General features: G+C 43.4%; 14 protein-coding genes across 14 annotated transcripts; 8 read left to right on the forward strand and 6 right to left on the reverse strand.

The window, feature by feature from the left end:
* Positions 1–26: 26 nt before the first annotated feature.
* ECU07_1620 (uncharacterized protein) lies at positions 27–611 on the forward strand (the record flags this gene model as incomplete). Its single annotated transcript, NM_001041711.1, has 1 exon — positions 27–611. The coding sequence occupies one exon, from the start codon at positions 27–29 to the stop codon at positions 609–611; it is 585 nt and encodes a 194-aa protein (NP_586089.1).
* An 82-nt stretch (positions 612–693) lies between these two features.
* On the reverse strand, positions 694–1,422 carry ECU07_1630 (decapping enzyme complex catalytic subunit; the record flags this gene model as incomplete). The annotated part of the gene is made up of 1 exon (NM_001041712.1): positions 694–1,422. One exon carries the CDS (start codon positions 1,420–1,422, stop codon positions 694–696), a length of 729 nt encoding a protein of 242 aa, NP_586090.1.
* A 44-nt stretch (positions 1,423–1,466) lies between these two features.
* Positions 1,467–2,741, forward strand: ECU07_1640 (uncharacterized protein; the record flags this gene model as incomplete). Its single annotated transcript, NM_001041713.1, has 1 exon — positions 1,467–2,741. The coding sequence occupies one exon, from the start codon at positions 1,467–1,469 to the stop codon at positions 2,739–2,741; it is 1,275 nt and encodes a 424-aa protein (NP_586091.1).
* Positions 2,742–2,802: 61 nt separating this feature from the next.
* ECU07_1645 (uncharacterized protein) lies at positions 2,803–3,012 on the reverse strand (the record flags this gene model as incomplete). The annotated part of the gene is made up of 1 exon (NM_001415201.1): positions 2,803–3,012. The coding sequence occupies one exon, from the start codon at positions 3,010–3,012 to the stop codon at positions 2,803–2,805; it is 210 nt and encodes a 69-aa protein (NP_001402577.1).
* A 26-nt stretch (positions 3,013–3,038) lies between these two features.
* ECU07_1650 (uncharacterized protein) lies at positions 3,039–3,500 on the reverse strand (the record flags this gene model as incomplete). The annotated part of the gene is made up of 1 exon (NM_001041714.1): positions 3,039–3,500. One exon carries the CDS (start codon positions 3,498–3,500, stop codon positions 3,039–3,041), a length of 462 nt encoding a protein of 153 aa, NP_586092.1.
* Positions 3,501–3,548: 48 nt separating this feature from the next.
* ECU07_1655 (uncharacterized protein) lies at positions 3,549–3,818 on the forward strand (the record flags this gene model as incomplete). Its single annotated transcript, NM_001415202.1, has 1 exon — positions 3,549–3,818. One exon carries the CDS (start codon positions 3,549–3,551, stop codon positions 3,816–3,818), a length of 270 nt encoding a protein of 89 aa, NP_001402515.1.
* A 63-nt stretch (positions 3,819–3,881) lies between these two features.
* Positions 3,882–5,309, forward strand: ECU07_1660 (uncharacterized protein; the record flags this gene model as incomplete). The annotated part of the gene is made up of 1 exon (NM_001041715.1): positions 3,882–5,309. The coding sequence occupies one exon, from the start codon at positions 3,882–3,884 to the stop codon at positions 5,307–5,309; it is 1,428 nt and encodes a 475-aa protein (NP_586093.1).
* Positions 5,310–5,355: 46 nt separating this feature from the next.
* On the forward strand, positions 5,356–8,154 carry ECU07_1670 (uncharacterized protein; the record flags this gene model as incomplete). The annotated part of the gene is made up of 1 exon (NM_001041716.1): positions 5,356–8,154. One exon carries the CDS (start codon positions 5,356–5,358, stop codon positions 8,152–8,154), a length of 2,799 nt encoding a protein of 932 aa, NP_586094.1.
* A 48-nt stretch (positions 8,155–8,202) lies between these two features.
* On the forward strand, positions 8,203–8,748 carry ECU07_1680 (peptide alpha-N-acetyltransferase complex B subunit NAT3; the record flags this gene model as incomplete). The annotated part of the gene is made up of 1 exon (NM_001041717.1): positions 8,203–8,748. The coding sequence occupies one exon, from the start codon at positions 8,203–8,205 to the stop codon at positions 8,746–8,748; it is 546 nt and encodes a 181-aa protein (NP_586095.1).
* Positions 8,749–8,840: 92 nt separating this feature from the next.
* Positions 8,841–11,525, reverse strand: ECU07_1690 (chromatin structure modulator; the record flags this gene model as incomplete). The annotated part of the gene is made up of 1 exon (NM_001041718.1): positions 8,841–11,525. One exon carries the CDS (start codon positions 11,523–11,525, stop codon positions 8,841–8,843), a length of 2,685 nt encoding a protein of 894 aa, NP_586096.1.
* Positions 11,526–11,623: 98 nt separating this feature from the next.
* On the reverse strand, positions 11,624–12,352 carry ECU07_1700 (40S ribosomal protein S2; the record flags this gene model as incomplete). Its single annotated transcript, NM_001041719.1, has 1 exon — positions 11,624–12,352. The coding sequence occupies one exon, from the start codon at positions 12,350–12,352 to the stop codon at positions 11,624–11,626; it is 729 nt and encodes a 242-aa protein (NP_586097.1).
* Positions 12,353–12,490: 138 nt separating this feature from the next.
* ECU07_1710 (uncharacterized protein) lies at positions 12,491–13,287 on the forward strand (the record flags this gene model as incomplete). Its single annotated transcript, NM_001041720.2, has 2 exons — positions 12,491–12,708; positions 12,735–13,287. 2 exons carry the CDS (start codon positions 12,491–12,493, stop codon positions 13,285–13,287), a joined length of 771 nt encoding a protein of 256 aa, NP_586098.2.
* Positions 13,288–13,323: 36 nt separating this feature from the next.
* ECU07_1720 (uncharacterized protein) lies at positions 13,324–13,785 on the forward strand (the record flags this gene model as incomplete). Its single annotated transcript, NM_001041721.1, has 1 exon — positions 13,324–13,785. The coding sequence occupies one exon, from the start codon at positions 13,324–13,326 to the stop codon at positions 13,783–13,785; it is 462 nt and encodes a 153-aa protein (NP_586099.1).
* A 53-nt stretch (positions 13,786–13,838) lies between these two features.
* On the reverse strand, positions 13,839–16,169 carry ECU07_1730 (uncharacterized protein; the record flags this gene model as incomplete). Its single annotated transcript, NM_001041722.1, has 1 exon — positions 13,839–16,169. One exon carries the CDS (start codon positions 16,167–16,169, stop codon positions 13,839–13,841), a length of 2,331 nt encoding a protein of 776 aa, NP_586100.1.
* Positions 16,170–16,285: the final 116 nt, after the last annotated feature.

Raw genomic sequence — 16,285 nt, forward strand, 5'->3', positions numbered from 1 at the left:
ATCTTTTTTATAAATACCCCACCTCAATGGCTGAGAAAGATATTCCAAGCTTGATAGAGGAGGAGAATGGTATCAAGGAAGACTTAAAGATTTGTGAAGAAACCCTGGAGAACATAGGGGCCCTGGCCATCCGCATACAATCCTTTTCAAGATCGGTATCCAGCTTAGGCCCTGGCAACCCGGAGGCTGAAAGGTTATCCAGGCAAGCAGATTTGTTTAATAAGGCTGTCCTGAGGCTGGGAAGCCAGAGATCTAAAAAAAGAAATGAAAAAAAGGAGGAAATGATCAGATCCAGGGTGGGTGTTGAAGAAGGGTATATGGAGAATACGGGTACGCCTCAACCGGTTACTGATGACGATTTCTTTTCTTCCAGCACCAAAAGAATAAATGATGTGCTGATGAATGCCATGGATGCATTTGAGACAGTCAAGAGACAAAATGTATATATAAGCAGGACAAACGAGAGAATAAGAGCGGGCCTGAATCGAATAGGCCTTAGCAAACAGCTTATTGACCAAATCGACAGAAGATATTTATCAGACAGGGTCCTCTTCATGGGAGGAGTTGTATTGCTTGTTGTTGTGTTTTTTCTTCTTAGGTTTTTCTTGTGACAGGTCCTTAGACCAATGCCTATGGAGATCTTCTTCCATATTAAAAAGTTTCTATAATTTCTATTCTTGAATCCCAGGAGCATTACAAGCCGTGACTTTGTGTCTTTCTCTGCCCAAGGAGCTTGTCAATTCTTTGAACGATTCTCTTTGTGTTGAGCTTAAATCTAGACTTCTTCATGGCCTCAAGCAGATATGAGGCTCTCTTAAATGCAGCGGAAACAATTGAATATCCCCTTCTGTATTCCCCCCGCGAGAGCTTCTTTATCGATAGCCATTTGATCTCCTCAATCTCCTTTCTGGTCTGTGCTTGAAACGGAAAGTCAACCTTGACATTGAATACAAAATACAGCGTGATTTTGTCGAATATTGTTATCGGAAGGCTACACACCTTGTTCTGGACATCGTACCCTGTTTCCTCATAGACCTCCCTGACGGCACATCTTGTTCCGTCCTCATCCATGCACTTTTTTCCCTTCGGGAAGGAGTAGTTCTTTGTCCTCTTTTTTTCCTTGACAACCAGCACGTGAGAGATGCTTGGATCCACGAGAATTGCCCCGTAGACCTTTACAGACTGCCTGTACCTAACAAAGCTCTTGAGGGCATCCTCGATGTTTATCTTGATTCCAACATGGTCCAGAAGTTGCTTACTAAAGTCTGCGAAGGACACGTCAGAGACCCCGTAGTTGTCGATCAGAAACCAGTGTGCCTCCTCCACCGCAAAGAAAAGACGTTCTACAGTGTTTCTCTCTTGCTCTTCTAAGCAAACCAGGAATCTTGAGGCTATACTATCCAAAATATCCGAAGAGATCATCCAGGGCTCGATGAATTCTATTTTGACACAACATAAGCCCTTAGATGAGCAGAGACAAATCCGAGCGGGATAACCTTCAGGACACAACCACAATAAACCTGAGGAGGCGCAGGAGAGTAAAGGAGGGCAAGGCAGCCTCCAAGCCGCCGCAGGTGTATCCATTGATGAAGTGTAAGCTGAGATATCTGAAGTTGAAGAAGCTGGCGCACTTATTATCTTTAGAAGACAACATACTGAGCTTATGCGAGCCAGACAAGTCGTCCGAGGGATCGAATAGCCAGAAGCATGTTGTTGAGCAGCTTCGCGGGAGCCCTCTTTCTGTCGGGACGCTTGAGGAGTTTGTCGACGACCACCACGGAATAATTACCACGGGTGTTGGGTTGGAATACTATGTCAACATCATGTCGTTTGTTGACAAGGACCTACTTGAGCCTGGATGCACTGTTCTCCTGAACTACAAAGACAATAGTGTTGTGGGCGTTCTGGAGGGGGAGATGGATCCAATGGTCAATGTCATGAAGTTGGAAAAGGCACCTTCGGAGACATATGCGGACATCGGGGGGCTTGAGGAACAGATCCAAGAGATAAAGGAAAGTGTTGAGCTTCCACTGACGAACCCCGAGCTTTACCAGGAAATGGGGATAAAGCCCCCAAAGGGAGTGATTCTGTACGGACTTCCTGGAACAGGGAAGACTCTCCTAGCCAAGGCCGTTGCAAACCAGACATCTGCAACTTTTCTTAGGGTTGTTGGGACGGAGCTTATACAGGAGTATCTCGGGGAAGGCCCGAAGCTTGTAAGGGAGCTCTTCAGGGTTGCAGACATGCATGCACCATCAATAATTTTTATTGACGAGATAGATGCAATTGGAGGGAAAAGGTACAATACATCCTCTGGTGGGCGGAGGGAGGTCCAAAGGACGATGCTAGAGTTGCTGAACCAACTGGATGGATTTGACACCAGGAACGATATCAAGGTGATAATGGCCACGAATAAGATAGAAGCCCTTGACCCGGCTTTGATCAGGCCTGGCAGAATCGATAGGAAAATCGAGTTTGGCATGCCGGATGCCGCTACAAAGAAGAAAATATTCGATATTCATACATCGAGGATGACACTGGATGAAAGTGTGAACATCGAGCTACTAATAACGAGCAAGGAGGATTTGAGCGGAGCTGATATAAAGGCAATCTGCACAGAGGCTGGTATGATAGCATTGAGAGAAAGGAGAAAAACAGTTACCATGAAGGACTTTATTTCTGCAAGAGAAAAGGTATTCTTTTCAAAGCAAAAGATGGTTTCTGCTGGGCTTTATTCCTGAATAAATTGTTCCTTGCCATTTGGTTTGCAATACTTCGTATGGTTAACCATGTGTACTCGAACTATTCCTTTGGCAATTTCTCTATTTGCTTCAGCAGCAGACTGATCCTGTTACTTGTTACTGGCTGGTTTTTCTTGGTCCTTTGCATATATAGCCTTCTTTCAGCTATCCTATGGGCTCTGATTCTTTCTATCTCTTCCTCTGTTTTTTTCCTTCTTTTGTCCTTGAGGTCTTTGCTTTTTCCCTCGCCATTTTCGCCTTCGCGTTTCATTGAATCAAACATGTGGGCTCAAGTTATTACTTCCTTACAAACCTGTTGGCCTTCATTTTAGATCCGATGAATATGTACTCCACTCCGTCATGAGTAATCGCAAAGTCAGTTCTTTTTTTTAGGTAGGTTTTCACAGAGTCATCTTCTAGGACGACAATTATCGAATTGACTCTCTCCTCAACAATAATTCCCGCTCTTCCCCCTATAACTTTAATCCTTGCGCCGGTTAGTTCGCACATATACATCTTGTTTACAAAAGTGGACGGGCTCATCGTCCCCTTCAGTGCAGTCAGGTATTCTCCAAACATCTCGTTTATCTTTGCAAAGTCTTTGTACTTTATTTTTTCTTTTTCGATGGCGGGGATTGCTGCGCTCTGCTTCTTTTTTGAGATTTTTATGTCTCTGTTTGTTAATGCAAATGGCTGAGAAAGCGCCCTGATTGTTTCCTTCTTCATGTGCGCGCCGTAGTGATCCTCCACATTGAACATCCTATGCTTTGACTTAGGGATTAGAAAATACACCAATGTTGCATTAGTATGGAGAAGAGAAACAGAGAGTTGGCTAAAGAAAATGCAGAGCTCAAAAGAAGGATAGGGACTATGAGAAGAACTGAAGGAGAGTTACTTAAGGATAGCATAAAGAAGGGATATCTTGGATCTAGAATGTGCAAAAGAATCTCTGTGGAACTTGAAAAAAACATCACCACCATTGAAGGCGTACTGGGCAACCTTAAGGAGCTTAGAGAGGATATCATTGAAGGTGGATATAGAGAGACACTAGGAGACAAGCTGAACCTACAGGGGTGAGTGGAAGGCCTGAAGGCCTAATTTGGTTTGAAGTGGATTTTGGCTTGTTATTTTGGGCCCTGCATGACTGCAGTAGCGCAAAAGATAATAGAGAATTTGAAAATGCAGGACGAGGTAAGATCTTCTGACATAGACGCACCCTACTCAGAGATACACGGGGCCTTGATAAGTCTTGAGAGCAGGGGGATATGCAACGTGAAGATGGAGGAATCATATGAGGAGGTACTAACTCCGGAAGGCGAGGAAGTGGAAAGAAGTGGGAGCCAGGAGTATCTGTTGCTTGAATCAATAGGAGAAGACGGTATGAGTATTGAGGAGCTAGAAAGGCATAGCCTTGGGAAAATGAATGCCTTTAGGAATAAATGGATAAGGAGAGAAGGGAACAGGGTTTTCAGGAATGTGGAGAGTATTGAGGATACGGTTCGAAACATGGTGATCAGCATGAAGAGGGGAACAGCAAGCGCTGAGGAAGTTGAGGCACTAAGGAAGAGGAAGCTGGTATCCAGAAGGAAGAAGATTGTATTTATAGCCACTAAGGGGCCTATGTTCTTTGACAACACTTCATATGTCACTGAACTAACGTCTGAGATGGTCCTCGATGGATCCTATAGGGACCTAAGCTTCAAGCATTATAACTTTAATGCCGAAGGAAATGCTCCCCAATGTGGATCGATTCATCCTCTTATGAAGATAAGAGAAGATTTCAGAAGAATATTTATTGAGCTAGGGTTTAGTGAGATGGCAACCAATCAGTATGTGGAGTCATCCTTCTGGAATTTCGATGCGTTATTCCAGCCCCAGAATCATCCATCCAGAGATGCACACGATACTTTTTTTCTTCTGAATCCAGAGCTAAGCACGGACTTTCCCTCGGATTATCTCAAAGAGGTTGGGGAGACCCATCGCGGAGGAAAATATAACTCGTTGGGATACATGAGTAACTGGGACATTAAGGAGGCACAGAAGAACATCTTGAGAACGCACACAACGTCTGTCAGTGCTAGAAACCTGTATAGACTTGCAAAGAAGGAATTCAAGCCAGCAAAGCTCTTCTCGATTGACAAGGTCTTCCGAAATGAAACTGTTGATGCAACGCACCTCGCCGAGTTCCATCAAGTGGAGGGACTAGTCGTTGGTAAGGGCTTGAACTTAACTCATCTAATGGGGATTCTTCGGGAGTTCTTCAACAGACTGGGGATGGGCGACATCCGATTCAAACCTGCATTCAATCCATATACTGAGCCTTCGATGGAGGTGTTTGGGTATCACAAGGGAATGGACCGGTGGATAGAGGTTGGAAACTCCGGGGTATTCCGGCCGGAAATGCTAAGGCCAATGGGCTTTGATTCTGATGTGAGTGTTGTTGCATGGGGGCTATCTCTAGAAAGACCTGCCATGATAAAGTACGGGCTAAAGAATATCCGAGAACTTGTTGGGCATAAGGTTGACATTGAGTTTTCAAGGAAAAGTGAAATATGCTTCTTCGATTAAATACTTTCTTTATATTGCATCACTGGAGAATCTCCCCTTTGGTTGGATGTTTTATTTGAGTAGAGCAGTTGTGAATACAGATTTATACATGAGAGTACTCTGCAGTCCATCAGATGTCTATCTGGTGCAGTCCTCGTCGATAGCTGTTTACGAGATCAGGTATAGAAGACTAGCATATGTGAAGAGGGTGAAGTTCTTTGATGTAATCAAGTCAGCAGCCATTGTTGGCGATGAGCTTCTTGTTGCCTTCAACGGGTATTTTGTACTTTTGGACAGGCTCTTGAATGAAAAGACTCGCCACAGGCTTGGAAGAAGTTCTATGGACTACAGACATGCTGGGGCATACATTGGGTGTGGAGAGAACAGTATCTGCCTTGCATCTTTTTTTGGGCATACTGTTTTTTGTGCTTTGGAGGACGGGATGCAAGATTTCATCGAATGCTCTTCTGATGGGAGTACCATCATAGATCTCAAGGCGGTAGAGGGCACAAAACGCTATCTTTTACTCGAGAGGAGTTGCCATGGTGGAACGGTTGTCAAAATTTATGAGCATATGGCAGAAGTGGTGAAGGTAGTGAGGGAGGTAAGCGTTCCTGGGGGGTACCTAATTGTTCCGCTGGGAGATAACTTTGCGATATTCTCGAGGGACGGGATGTTTCTTTTTAGAGGTCTCGAGGAGATTGAAATTTACAGAATTTCTAGGGGATTATCTGGAGACCTGGTTCTTCTTAAGGAAAGCGGAGAGCATGGATGTGCCAGTGGACTTGAGACTAGGATGTTTACATGCTATGGATCTTATTATGATGGAGAATGCCTGTTAACGTTAGTGGTGGATGAAGAGGGTGAGCTTTACAACCTTGAGGCTAACCCGTCTTTGAGGCATGTTGGTAAGATAAATCCATCCAAAGATGTAGAAATACATCCTTCTGGGTTCCTGATCTCCATAGGTTACAATTCTAACAACTGCATGTACTGTCTAAAAAAGGAAGGCCCGAATGTCAGGATTGAGCTAGTCGATGTTCTTGAGACGATCAAAAGATTCAGTACCGCGACAGTAACGTTTGACGGACTATACCATGTGTATGTTTCTGATGGCTGTTATGTCGGGGAAATTGTAGAAAAGGCATCTTTCTTCTTCTTGAATGAGCTGAAGCTTTTTAGAAACGAGGAGGAGAGGGTGGTGAGGAGTGTGCTTGGCTGTGGAATGTTTGTATGTGCCCAATACGATGAAGAGGCCCATTGTCTTTTTCTAGAAGGAGAAAGGCTGAGGAGCTTGTATAAGTTTGTAGCTAGAGACGAGATAGTTGGATATTTCAGATTAGGAAAAACTGACTTCTACGTGACGGCAGAAACAGTGAAGGCCTGTGATGCGAATGGTAGAGATGGACTAGTGATGAAGGAGTATAAAGTGGACTATGATTCGTTTTCGTCGAACGGTCACTGCATATTTCTTGGGCATAAAAACAAAATAGTTAAGCTGGGGCCTGAAGGGCTAGAAACCATTGAGATAGGGTTTTCTATTAAGGAAATAGAGGCAGACGAAAGACACTTATTTATATTGACTGGAAAAAGAGTTCTTAGGGTATACAGGATCCATGATAGGAAGTTTGTGTTTATTCAATCATTCCATTTTGATGTGATATTTTTATCTTTTGCTGATGGATGTCTATACACGATTGGAGCAGAGATACATAGATTTACAATCAACGAGGATGGCTCTCTCTCTCTGCCTTCTAGGCTGAAGTCCACTGGAAGGCCTATCGGAAAGAAGAGAGGCCTTGTGATACTTGAAGAAGGAATTGTAGATCTCAAAGACGGAAAGGTTTTGAATGTAGATGGGTGGAAGAGTGCTTTCGCAGGGGACATGCTGGTGATTGCCAATGAGTATGGGCTAAAGGTTTATGGGTGTAGGAAAGAAAGAGTATTCCTGGTCGACGATGCACTTGACACTGGAGGGGAATATAAGATCATAGGTAGAGAATCTGTGTATATTGATAATGGAATTGATGATTTCAGGATAAGGAGATTCGACAAGTCTCTAGTGATGGAGGGCCGCGGAAAAGCCATGGACTTTTCTTCTTCAGAATACCAAATCGTCTCTGTATGCGTTGAAGAGTCTGGACGCGAGGATTCCAAAGCTTACTTCCTGAAGGTATACAGAAAAGGAAACTTTCTGTACGATTTTGGAATGTCCTGCAGAGTTGGGGTGATTTGCACGAATGGAAAAGAGGTTTACTGTGGAGTGGAAGATAGGCTGTACTGCTATGAAGTGGGGATAAAAGCATTGCTCAGGAAGTTTAAGCTAAAGTTTCCGTCAAGGATAAGCAGAGTGTGTGCTGGTGAGGCTCGAGTGTTTATAGGAACGGAAAAGGACTCGGTGTTTATGGTGGCGGGCAGAAGAGTAATATGCGGGGATCCATTTCCAAGACACGTGGTTGCCTTGGAGAGGATGAGCGATGGAAATTTGTTAGTTGGGGATAGGACTGGAAATATAGCTGTTATGAAGATAGTAGGCGACTCTCTGGTTTCTGCTGCTTCGATATTTATTAATGACATGGTCGTTCAGTTTATTTCTCAGGACAGGATTTTTGGAGTATGCATGAGTGGTAAGGTAGTTGAGGTGATAAGGATTGATGAAGAATTGTTTGAGCTTCTTGAAATGATTGGGGGGAAAATAGCAGAGGGTCTGGGCAGACCGTTTTTCCAGGCTTTCAGAAGAAATAGATTTATTGATGCAGAGTACGTTGGAGAGTTTAATAGGCTGGAGGAGAAACAAATCAAAGAGGTATTTGAGGGGGGCAGTACCAGTATAGAAAAGATACTTGAGATCATCAATTCGATTTGAGATTTTTCTTGGGACAATTTGAGTCAAGAAAAATTAACCCCATTTGGCATGTACAAAATCGAGCCTATGCTTCCTAGCGACATTCTTTCGTTGGATTGGATAAACCTGGACGAGACATCTGAAAGCTTTCCTTTTAGCTATTATCTCTACTACTTAATCAACTACAGCGAGGACTGCATCATCATTCCCTCATTGTTGGAATACGAGACGTCCTTTACATACAAGAGAGATATATATGGATACATGATAGGAAAGCTGGAAGAGAAGGACGGCGTTATAAGTGCACATGCTTCTGCAGTTTCTGTCGCTCCTTCCTATAGAAGAAATCGCTTTGGAAAGATGTGCATGGATGTGATGGAGAAGAGTGGGGACGTTTACAACGCATACTTTGCCGATTTGTATGTTAGAGAGGGAAACACAACTGCAATTGAATTTTATAAAAAGCTAGGATATGTTACTTATAGAAAGGTGTTCAACTATTATGTCGATGGGGCCGAAGAAAATGCTCTTGACATGAGGAAATCGCTGAAGATGGATAAAGATAAGGTATATATGGCGAGGGGCGTGGACATTCAAGCCTCTAAGCTAAGGTAACTGGTAATAAACTTGGGTTGCAATCTTCTGTAGTTTTCTAGAGTTTAGTAACCTGTGTGCAAAGGTCTGTTTTTATTTTCTGAGCGTGTATATCACAGGGACTTTCTGTATCTTACAAATTCATCAAGGCTTGCAAAGTTTCTGCCTTCGTATACCAGGTGCTCGTCTACCGTAATGTACTCTTTATGGTTACGTCCGTCACGATATAGCATACAAAGCTTTCCAGGATACTTCCTGCTGAGGCAAAATCCGTATCTTATATAACTCCCTCCCTGATTAAGATAGTCCAGAAGCTTTTCCTCATTCTCAAAGTAATACTTGTGGTTCTTTATGTTTTTGAAGTTCGTGAGCATCTTTTTAGCCACCCTAGATATGAACTCGTCCAAATCGTCGTACGAGTTGCCCTTGTAGTAGTATTTCTCTGCCTCTTGTATCTTCATGTGAATATATATTCCATCCGATACCTTTAGAACAACCACCGGAGAGCAGTCTTTTCGACTTCTTCTTAGAAGTATAGAGGAAGAGTGGTCTTTAAGATATTCTTCAGACTGCTCACTGTTAAGATCTTTAAACAAGGGGTGGGTCATGAATCGAGAATGATTGGGCTTCTTCTGCTCAGAGACGGCAATGCTTGCTGTATATGATAATAAAAAGTCATTCATATACTCGATTCTTACGGTAACCAGCTGGTTTAAAAAGAGCTCTTGCTGTCCCCTGTTCTTTCTTATGTATATTGCTGCAGGGGTGGCATTAGAATCCAAGAGATAGTATGTGTTTCCACATTTCGATATTCTTCCTTCTACCACCTTGCCGATCAGACTCTCATCGCATCCTGTTAACTCTTTGAAGACAAGATGGTCAGGAAGCCCAGAGTATATGGGCCTATCACCATCCACTAAGGTTTTGTAAACGTCGATGGTTAAAGGATCTCCACATTCCAGGATCTTAGGCCTGGATGTCTTGAGTAGCTCTTTGGCGTTACTTAGCGCCTTCTTTACGGGGTCTAGATTCTTTTCATCAACACCCTCCTCATTGCACAAATCTGTGCATAATTTCCTTACAACATCGTAGTTCTTTGGATGAACTGGAGTGGCATCCAATATCTCGCTACCAGAGACTCTTGAAAGTACCCTAGGATGCACTCTAATATACGTTACGAGATTGTCGTACTCTACCTCGCTCTCACACAAGTCTTTGAGATCTTCCAGCTTCATCACACATCTTAGGTCAGATAGGCTGCTTTTCAGCGAACTACTTGTTGGGATAAGCGACAATAGGCCCTCTTTTCTCCTGTTATTGAGAAGATAGTTCACGTCAACCCCAACTATGGATATTGCTGTCAGAATTCCTTTCCTTATTGTCTCAACCATCACATTTCTAGGTAATATTTGTTGCTGTATATATACGATGCCCTTTTCTAGCATATCGCTGTACTCGATTTCAGGGCACTGAATAATTCTTGCTATGTTGCAGCAAAATGAGTAAGTGTCCTCTGCTTTTGTATGTGCAAGCCTGCTTTCTACATAGACGGGATTCCACGGAGAAAGATCTTTCATTAGGTACCTGATAGACGTAGTGGATCCACTAACTGCTACACAGCATGGATCGAATTTCTCAATGAATCTCAAGAGTTCATCTTTCTCCTCCTCCTTGACCGTTATGTAGTCAACCAGGTCACCCTCAAAGTTCACCGTAACAGCCTTGAGATACTTCTTCTCCCTTGTGACTCCACACACATGCGTGCCATCTCCCTTAATTCCAATGGATCCGTTTACTATTCTATCAACAGCCTCAACAAAAACTCTTCTTTTCATTTCCCTTAGATCCGTTTCCTTAAGAACCAGGGGGACAATAGCCTCCTTCGCTGCTTTTTCCGCGGAAGAGCGGATGATCCTTTCTCGGTATCTATTCCATGGGTCTTCAGATGAAATATCACTTAGATAGAAGTCCACCAGGTCTCTTTTCATGACATCATCCCTAACATCCAGGCCATTTTTCTCACTCCGTATTCCATGGTTTCTGAAGACCGTGTACAAGGCACTCCTGAACACAGGATGTAAAGAAATTCTTTGAATCAACTTGTCTTCGTTAGCAAAGTCTGAAAGAAAAGAGGAGTTCCGGGGCTCATGGATTTTCTTCTTTGCTTTTATGTTCTCACAGAAGTCTTCTGCTGAGAGTAGCTCATCCGGGAGGCTGAGATCCTTGTCCAGATGCTTTTTATAGGCAGAATACCACTTAAGGCCCTGGATACCTTCAATATCTTGGAGAAGCTTGTCATTTCCGTACCTTCTCCTCATTTTCTCCTTTAGATCCACAAATTCCCTGTACTCGTCAAAAATGTCCACAACTTCGTATCCCTCCTCAATACCAACATCTTCAATTCCGCTGTGCAGCAACGCAAAATGAATGGTGTACCCCCTTCCTACCAATTCGATAATTTTCTTAAGAGATTCCGTCCTGGTCCTCATGTTATTTGCCGCATATTCATACACCTTATCCAAATCCACGGTCTTACTTTCGGGTGTAGGCTCATCGCAGCGGCCAGCCTCCTCAGCTACCTCATGGGGATCGCTCTCAAGAACATATCTGTATTCTTCTCCCGTTCCAAAAATCTCGAAAAACAGGGAATCTCTGTCTCCGTAATCAATAGAGGAAATGCTTTCCTCAGAAATTTCACGTTCATCCTCCTCAAAAAGGTCCTCGAGTACACGCTTTCTTGCCACCTGGTGTTCCCTTCTGCTTATGTTTATTACCTCCTCAGAGCTGGAGTCACCCATTTCAAGGATTTGGAAAAAACGAGTTTAAGAACAAAACATCACGGGGTTAGGAGACTAACAAGGAAATCCAACATAAGAAGCAAATTCACCTTTATTGTTCAGACGCGGCTTTTGTCAAGTTGGTTAAGGATATCGGCAAATTCCAGCAGAGGATTCAGTGTTCTTGGTTTCTCTTCCCATTGGTCCGGAAGAATCATCGACGATGTTGCTTCAAGGGCGGCAATCGAGGCCTTAGCAAAATTTTCGGTTGTTGAGGTGGCACCAAAGGATAACGTATAAAGGTCCTTGATGCCTGCAAGTTCAAATATCTTTTTGTTGACGCTTCCAGATATAATTCCTGTTCCTCTCGGCGCAGGGATCACCTGGACAACAGAGGTTCCGCACTTTCCGGATCCCTTACATGACACAGTGTGTGGCTTTCCTTGGGCACCGTCCCAAAGCCCCAGCCTCACAGGCCTAATTGCACACTTAGCCCTAGCTATTGCCCCCCGGATGGCCGATGCTGCTTCTTTTGACGCCTTGGTTCCAATCCCAACATGCCCTTTTCTGTCCCCAACCACAACCACAGCCTTTATCCTGGTCTTCTGCCCTGCCCTTGTCTGTTTCTGGACGGATTTAATGGATAAAACTTCTTCTTTTATCGAGTTTCCGCATAACAAATCAACTATTTCCGGCTCACGTATCACATGAGAAAACTTGAAGATTTGCTCCAAGGACGTTATCTTAAGCATCTTCACCAGCCTCCCAACAGCAGTCTTTGGAATCCATTCGCTTTCTTCCTTCCTGGGAAACGGCTTGCCAGGATTTCTTCTCTCAGTACCTTCCATTTTAAGGGCCTGCGCAGGAATGAAAAATTTGCTTCTGTTATGCAGGAAGCGGAAGAAAAAGTTAAGTTCCTTAGATAGGCATATTCTCCACAATCCAGCATTCGAAACATTAAAACAAATAGAGATAAACAATAAGGCATGAAATGTAGAAGGACCTGCTTGAAGGCTCTCCTATCTCTTTCCTTAACACCTGCTGGAAGAACAATAGACAGTTTTACTAAGGATATAGGGCTCGTCAAAACCAATCCTACACTCCTCCAAACATTCTATGACTACATCTCTGCGAAGTATGGAGTGAAGTGCGAGATAGGGATGAGTTTAGTGGAAAGAATGGTGATGGCCGACGGCTTCAAATAGTAAGTGGAGACAGACCTAATTTTAGTCTTTTGAACATAAACGATCCTGCCAACGAACTTACAAACAAGAAAATTCTTCTGTATAGATGGATCAGCCCAGAACATTTAGAGCTTGGAGTGGAGAGGGAGATGCTGGAAGACATCTCTATAAGATTTAAGAACATTTCCATTTTGCAAACACCAACAGAAAAGATATCTCACATAATGGGCACCATAGAAGAACTGTGCAGTGCCGTCGGAAGAAATGAAGGGCAGGACAAGATACTCCCATCTATCATCTATTGCATTATAAAGTCGTCAGTGCCAAATATATACTTGGAAGTCCAGTTTATGGCTATCTACAGAAGAAGAGGCGTTGAGAAATGTAAAGAAGGATGTACTCATGGGCTTAACATCGATGTTGATTGCGAATGCCTCCCTAGCAAAACATACTGCGAGAGGGAAATAGGCTATTACTTGACATCAGCACAGGCAGCAGTGGACTTCATCAGAAGAATGGAATTTTACGATTTGAAAATCAGTGAAGGAGAGTTTCATCGGAACATGATGGATGCAATAGAGCTAGTAAAGGACATTTGACAGGAACTTCTTTATCTTTATTCGTGGATTCCCCCGATGGAGGGCATTCCACTCGATGGACAGCACAAACTCTTCATAACTAACATTCCAAGCAAGGCTAGAAGGCAGTTGATCTATGAGCTGCTCACACACGTGTCAAGGATCGGCCATCTTTACTATAACCAGGACAGGGGATACTGTTTTGCAAGCTATAGAACACGTGAGGAGTCGGAGTATACCTACAATGTTCTTCGGGGAGTTAAGCTATATGGAAGAAGATTGTATTTTAGTAAAGTCGAAGAGAAGGTAAGAGTTACCGTCAAGAACATGGGAAAAGAAATAGATGAGGTTTTTCTGTGGGACGTTTTTAGTAAGTTTGGGCCGTGCCATGTAGAAATAAATGGAGACGGCTTCGGCACTGTTGTATATAGGAAAAGAGCCTCTGCTATTAAGGCAGTGGGTTCGGTAAACGGAAAAGTCATTGGGAACTCAAAAGTATCTGTGGAGATCAATAAATAAAGTCATTGGAATGGTATTTTTATAGGTTATTTATAGTTTGATGGGAAGAGATCTCACTCATATGTATTCTTACCTATTACATTTAGGCTAAAGGTATCCTCTTTCTTTTTCCTTTCTGCAAACGCCTTTACAGCATTCATGAGACATTCTCCGTAGTTTATGTCGCTGGCGTCCATTGTGTTTAATTTCAAGTCGTAGCTCATGTCAACTGTCAAAGACTTGATTTGGTCTATGAAACTGTCTATACTCCGTGCCTTTAAAAAATAAGCGCCGTACTTGATGTATTCCTCCTGTTTCTCAAGCAGATTCTTAATAGTTTCATATTTCTGCAGTAGCTCCGAGCTGGGGAAGGCGTCTTTAAAGGCATTGTATATTCTCAGAGATTTGTTTATCACACTGATGCCTTCTTTTAGTCTCGTTTTCAGATCTAGCAGCTCCTGATTGCAGAGATAGATCTTCTCCATCTCATGGTCCTTGAGAAAAGCATTTACTTCGCTAGGAAAATTTAGAAATGTCTCGGGATTCGAGACGCCACACTCATTTTGGGATGTTTCTCTTAGCCCAGTCTGCTGCTGAGCTACAAAGTCACTTCTGTGGTGGTCTGGACTCTTTTCTTTTTTATATACATCATGGTTTCCTTCAATGGTGTTCATCGGGTCTTCGGCCTCTGGTGCCCTACCGTATCGGAATTTGTCTCTAAACCACAGAGAGCTGTCTATTCTTTTCTGCGAATCAATAGAATCAGGGGGATTACTTTCAGGAAAGAAGCTTCTGAATCCACCAGAGTGCCATGAAGAGGTATTTATACAACCTTTGTATTCATTGGAATTCGTAGAAAAGTTCCTCTCGTCCTTCTTGGAGCTGTCGAAGGACCCCATGCTTTTCTTCGTGCTCTCGTATCTGTGCGGAAGTTCATCGTAGGGAACACGGAAATCCTCGCCTGAATGATTGAACATCCACCGGCTGGGATTTTCAGGAGCAGAAAGAGGCTTTTTTCTGTCTACCATGGAGTTCTGTTGTCCAGAATTTCGTGGATGATGGAAATAGGGCTGGTGCTGCAGCTGTTGGTTAAAGAATAGTGGAGAGGACTTCATTGCGCCCTGGCCAGGATTTGGATAATGCCTATCAAACGACGGAGGATCCCCCATCCATGCACCGCCAGCTCCTGCTTTACTCTGGGGGCCCATCGAAAACATGTTCGTGACTGGGTCATGTGGATTGGGACTAAAGCTACCAATGGCATCCGAACTAGAAGGCATAGGAAAGTTCTGTACATTTGGCATTCTGGGAGGATAGATATGTCCTGGTCTTCCGTCATTCGGGGAAATGAAGGGTCCTCGAGCTCCATATACTGTTTTGTTTGAAAACGGAAACACATTCATGCTCCCGGAATTTGAATAGGACGGAACAGGATCCAGGCTGAACTGCCGTGGATGCTGCAGGGGGATGAATCCCTGACCGTTGAATGCACCAGCCCCTGAAGCTTTGTCTCGCTGCATTTCAATAAAGTTCATATCGGCTGGAGATTTCAGCGGATTCTCTCCTCTAGGTACTCTATTTCCATTTCCTCTGCTGTAATCAAAACAACCAAATCCAGGGCCGAATGCTTGCCCCCCACCATATCCATAGGCTGCTTCTTTTGGGCGCTCCTCCCTCTGCATGTAGAAATGTCTTTGGTCTGTTGCATTCCGGAAGTCTTTTCCATTGACTGCTCCATAAGAATTCACTTCTGATTGAAATCTCCTAAATGGCATGGGATTTCTAGAGTTATCAGCGAAACTTTCCCGATTCATTGTATGGCTCACAGACTCATGAAGCGAGTTCTGGATATTACATGAATTAGATCTTCCTCTCGTGTTACCCTCTGCAGACCGACTATTGAATCTGGGAATGTCGCCCATTTCCTCGAGATTATGCTTCCGATTCATCCCCATGATCTTAGACGGGCTAAATCCATCTTCCATACCAAAAACCTGCTTATTTTCTGTAAATAGCTGCTCCGACAATCTTCTTTCTCCTCTTTCAAGCCTAGGATTTCCATAGTGATAGCCTTGTTTTGTAGAATCTTGAGGCTCTTCGGAGCCATTTCTAAACCCCTGGAATTGAGGCCTGGCATGTTCATAAGACCCCATCTGTTCCTGAGTACTTTTCCCTCTTCCATCGGCTCTGCTTCTATTGCTAACAACCCTCTCAATTCTCTGGAATCTTTCGTCCATTCCTCTCAGGTACTCTTCCTTAGAACCACTCTCCTCGTATATCCTCTGCTCAGCTCTTATGGCAGCTTCCTTGATTTGCACTGGTGTATATCCAGGAAAGATGTTTGATTCCTTCAACGCAACAAATAGCTTGAGAATCATCTGCTTTCTTTCCTCTTGGGATAACATAGGATAAAAATATTCCTTTTTTTTATTGTATAAGCCATTTTGGATAGTATACCATTAGAAGTGGTTGCTTGCCTGCAAAGTCTAACAGGAGTTTCAAAATTGTCCTTCCATCTCTG

The sequence above is a fragment of the Encephalitozoon cuniculi genome, chromosome VII, assembly GCF_000091225.2.
Source record: "Encephalitozoon cuniculi GB-M1 chromosome VII, complete sequence".
Taxonomy (NCBI): domain Eukaryota; kingdom Fungi; phylum Microsporidia; family Unikaryonidae; genus Encephalitozoon; species Encephalitozoon cuniculi.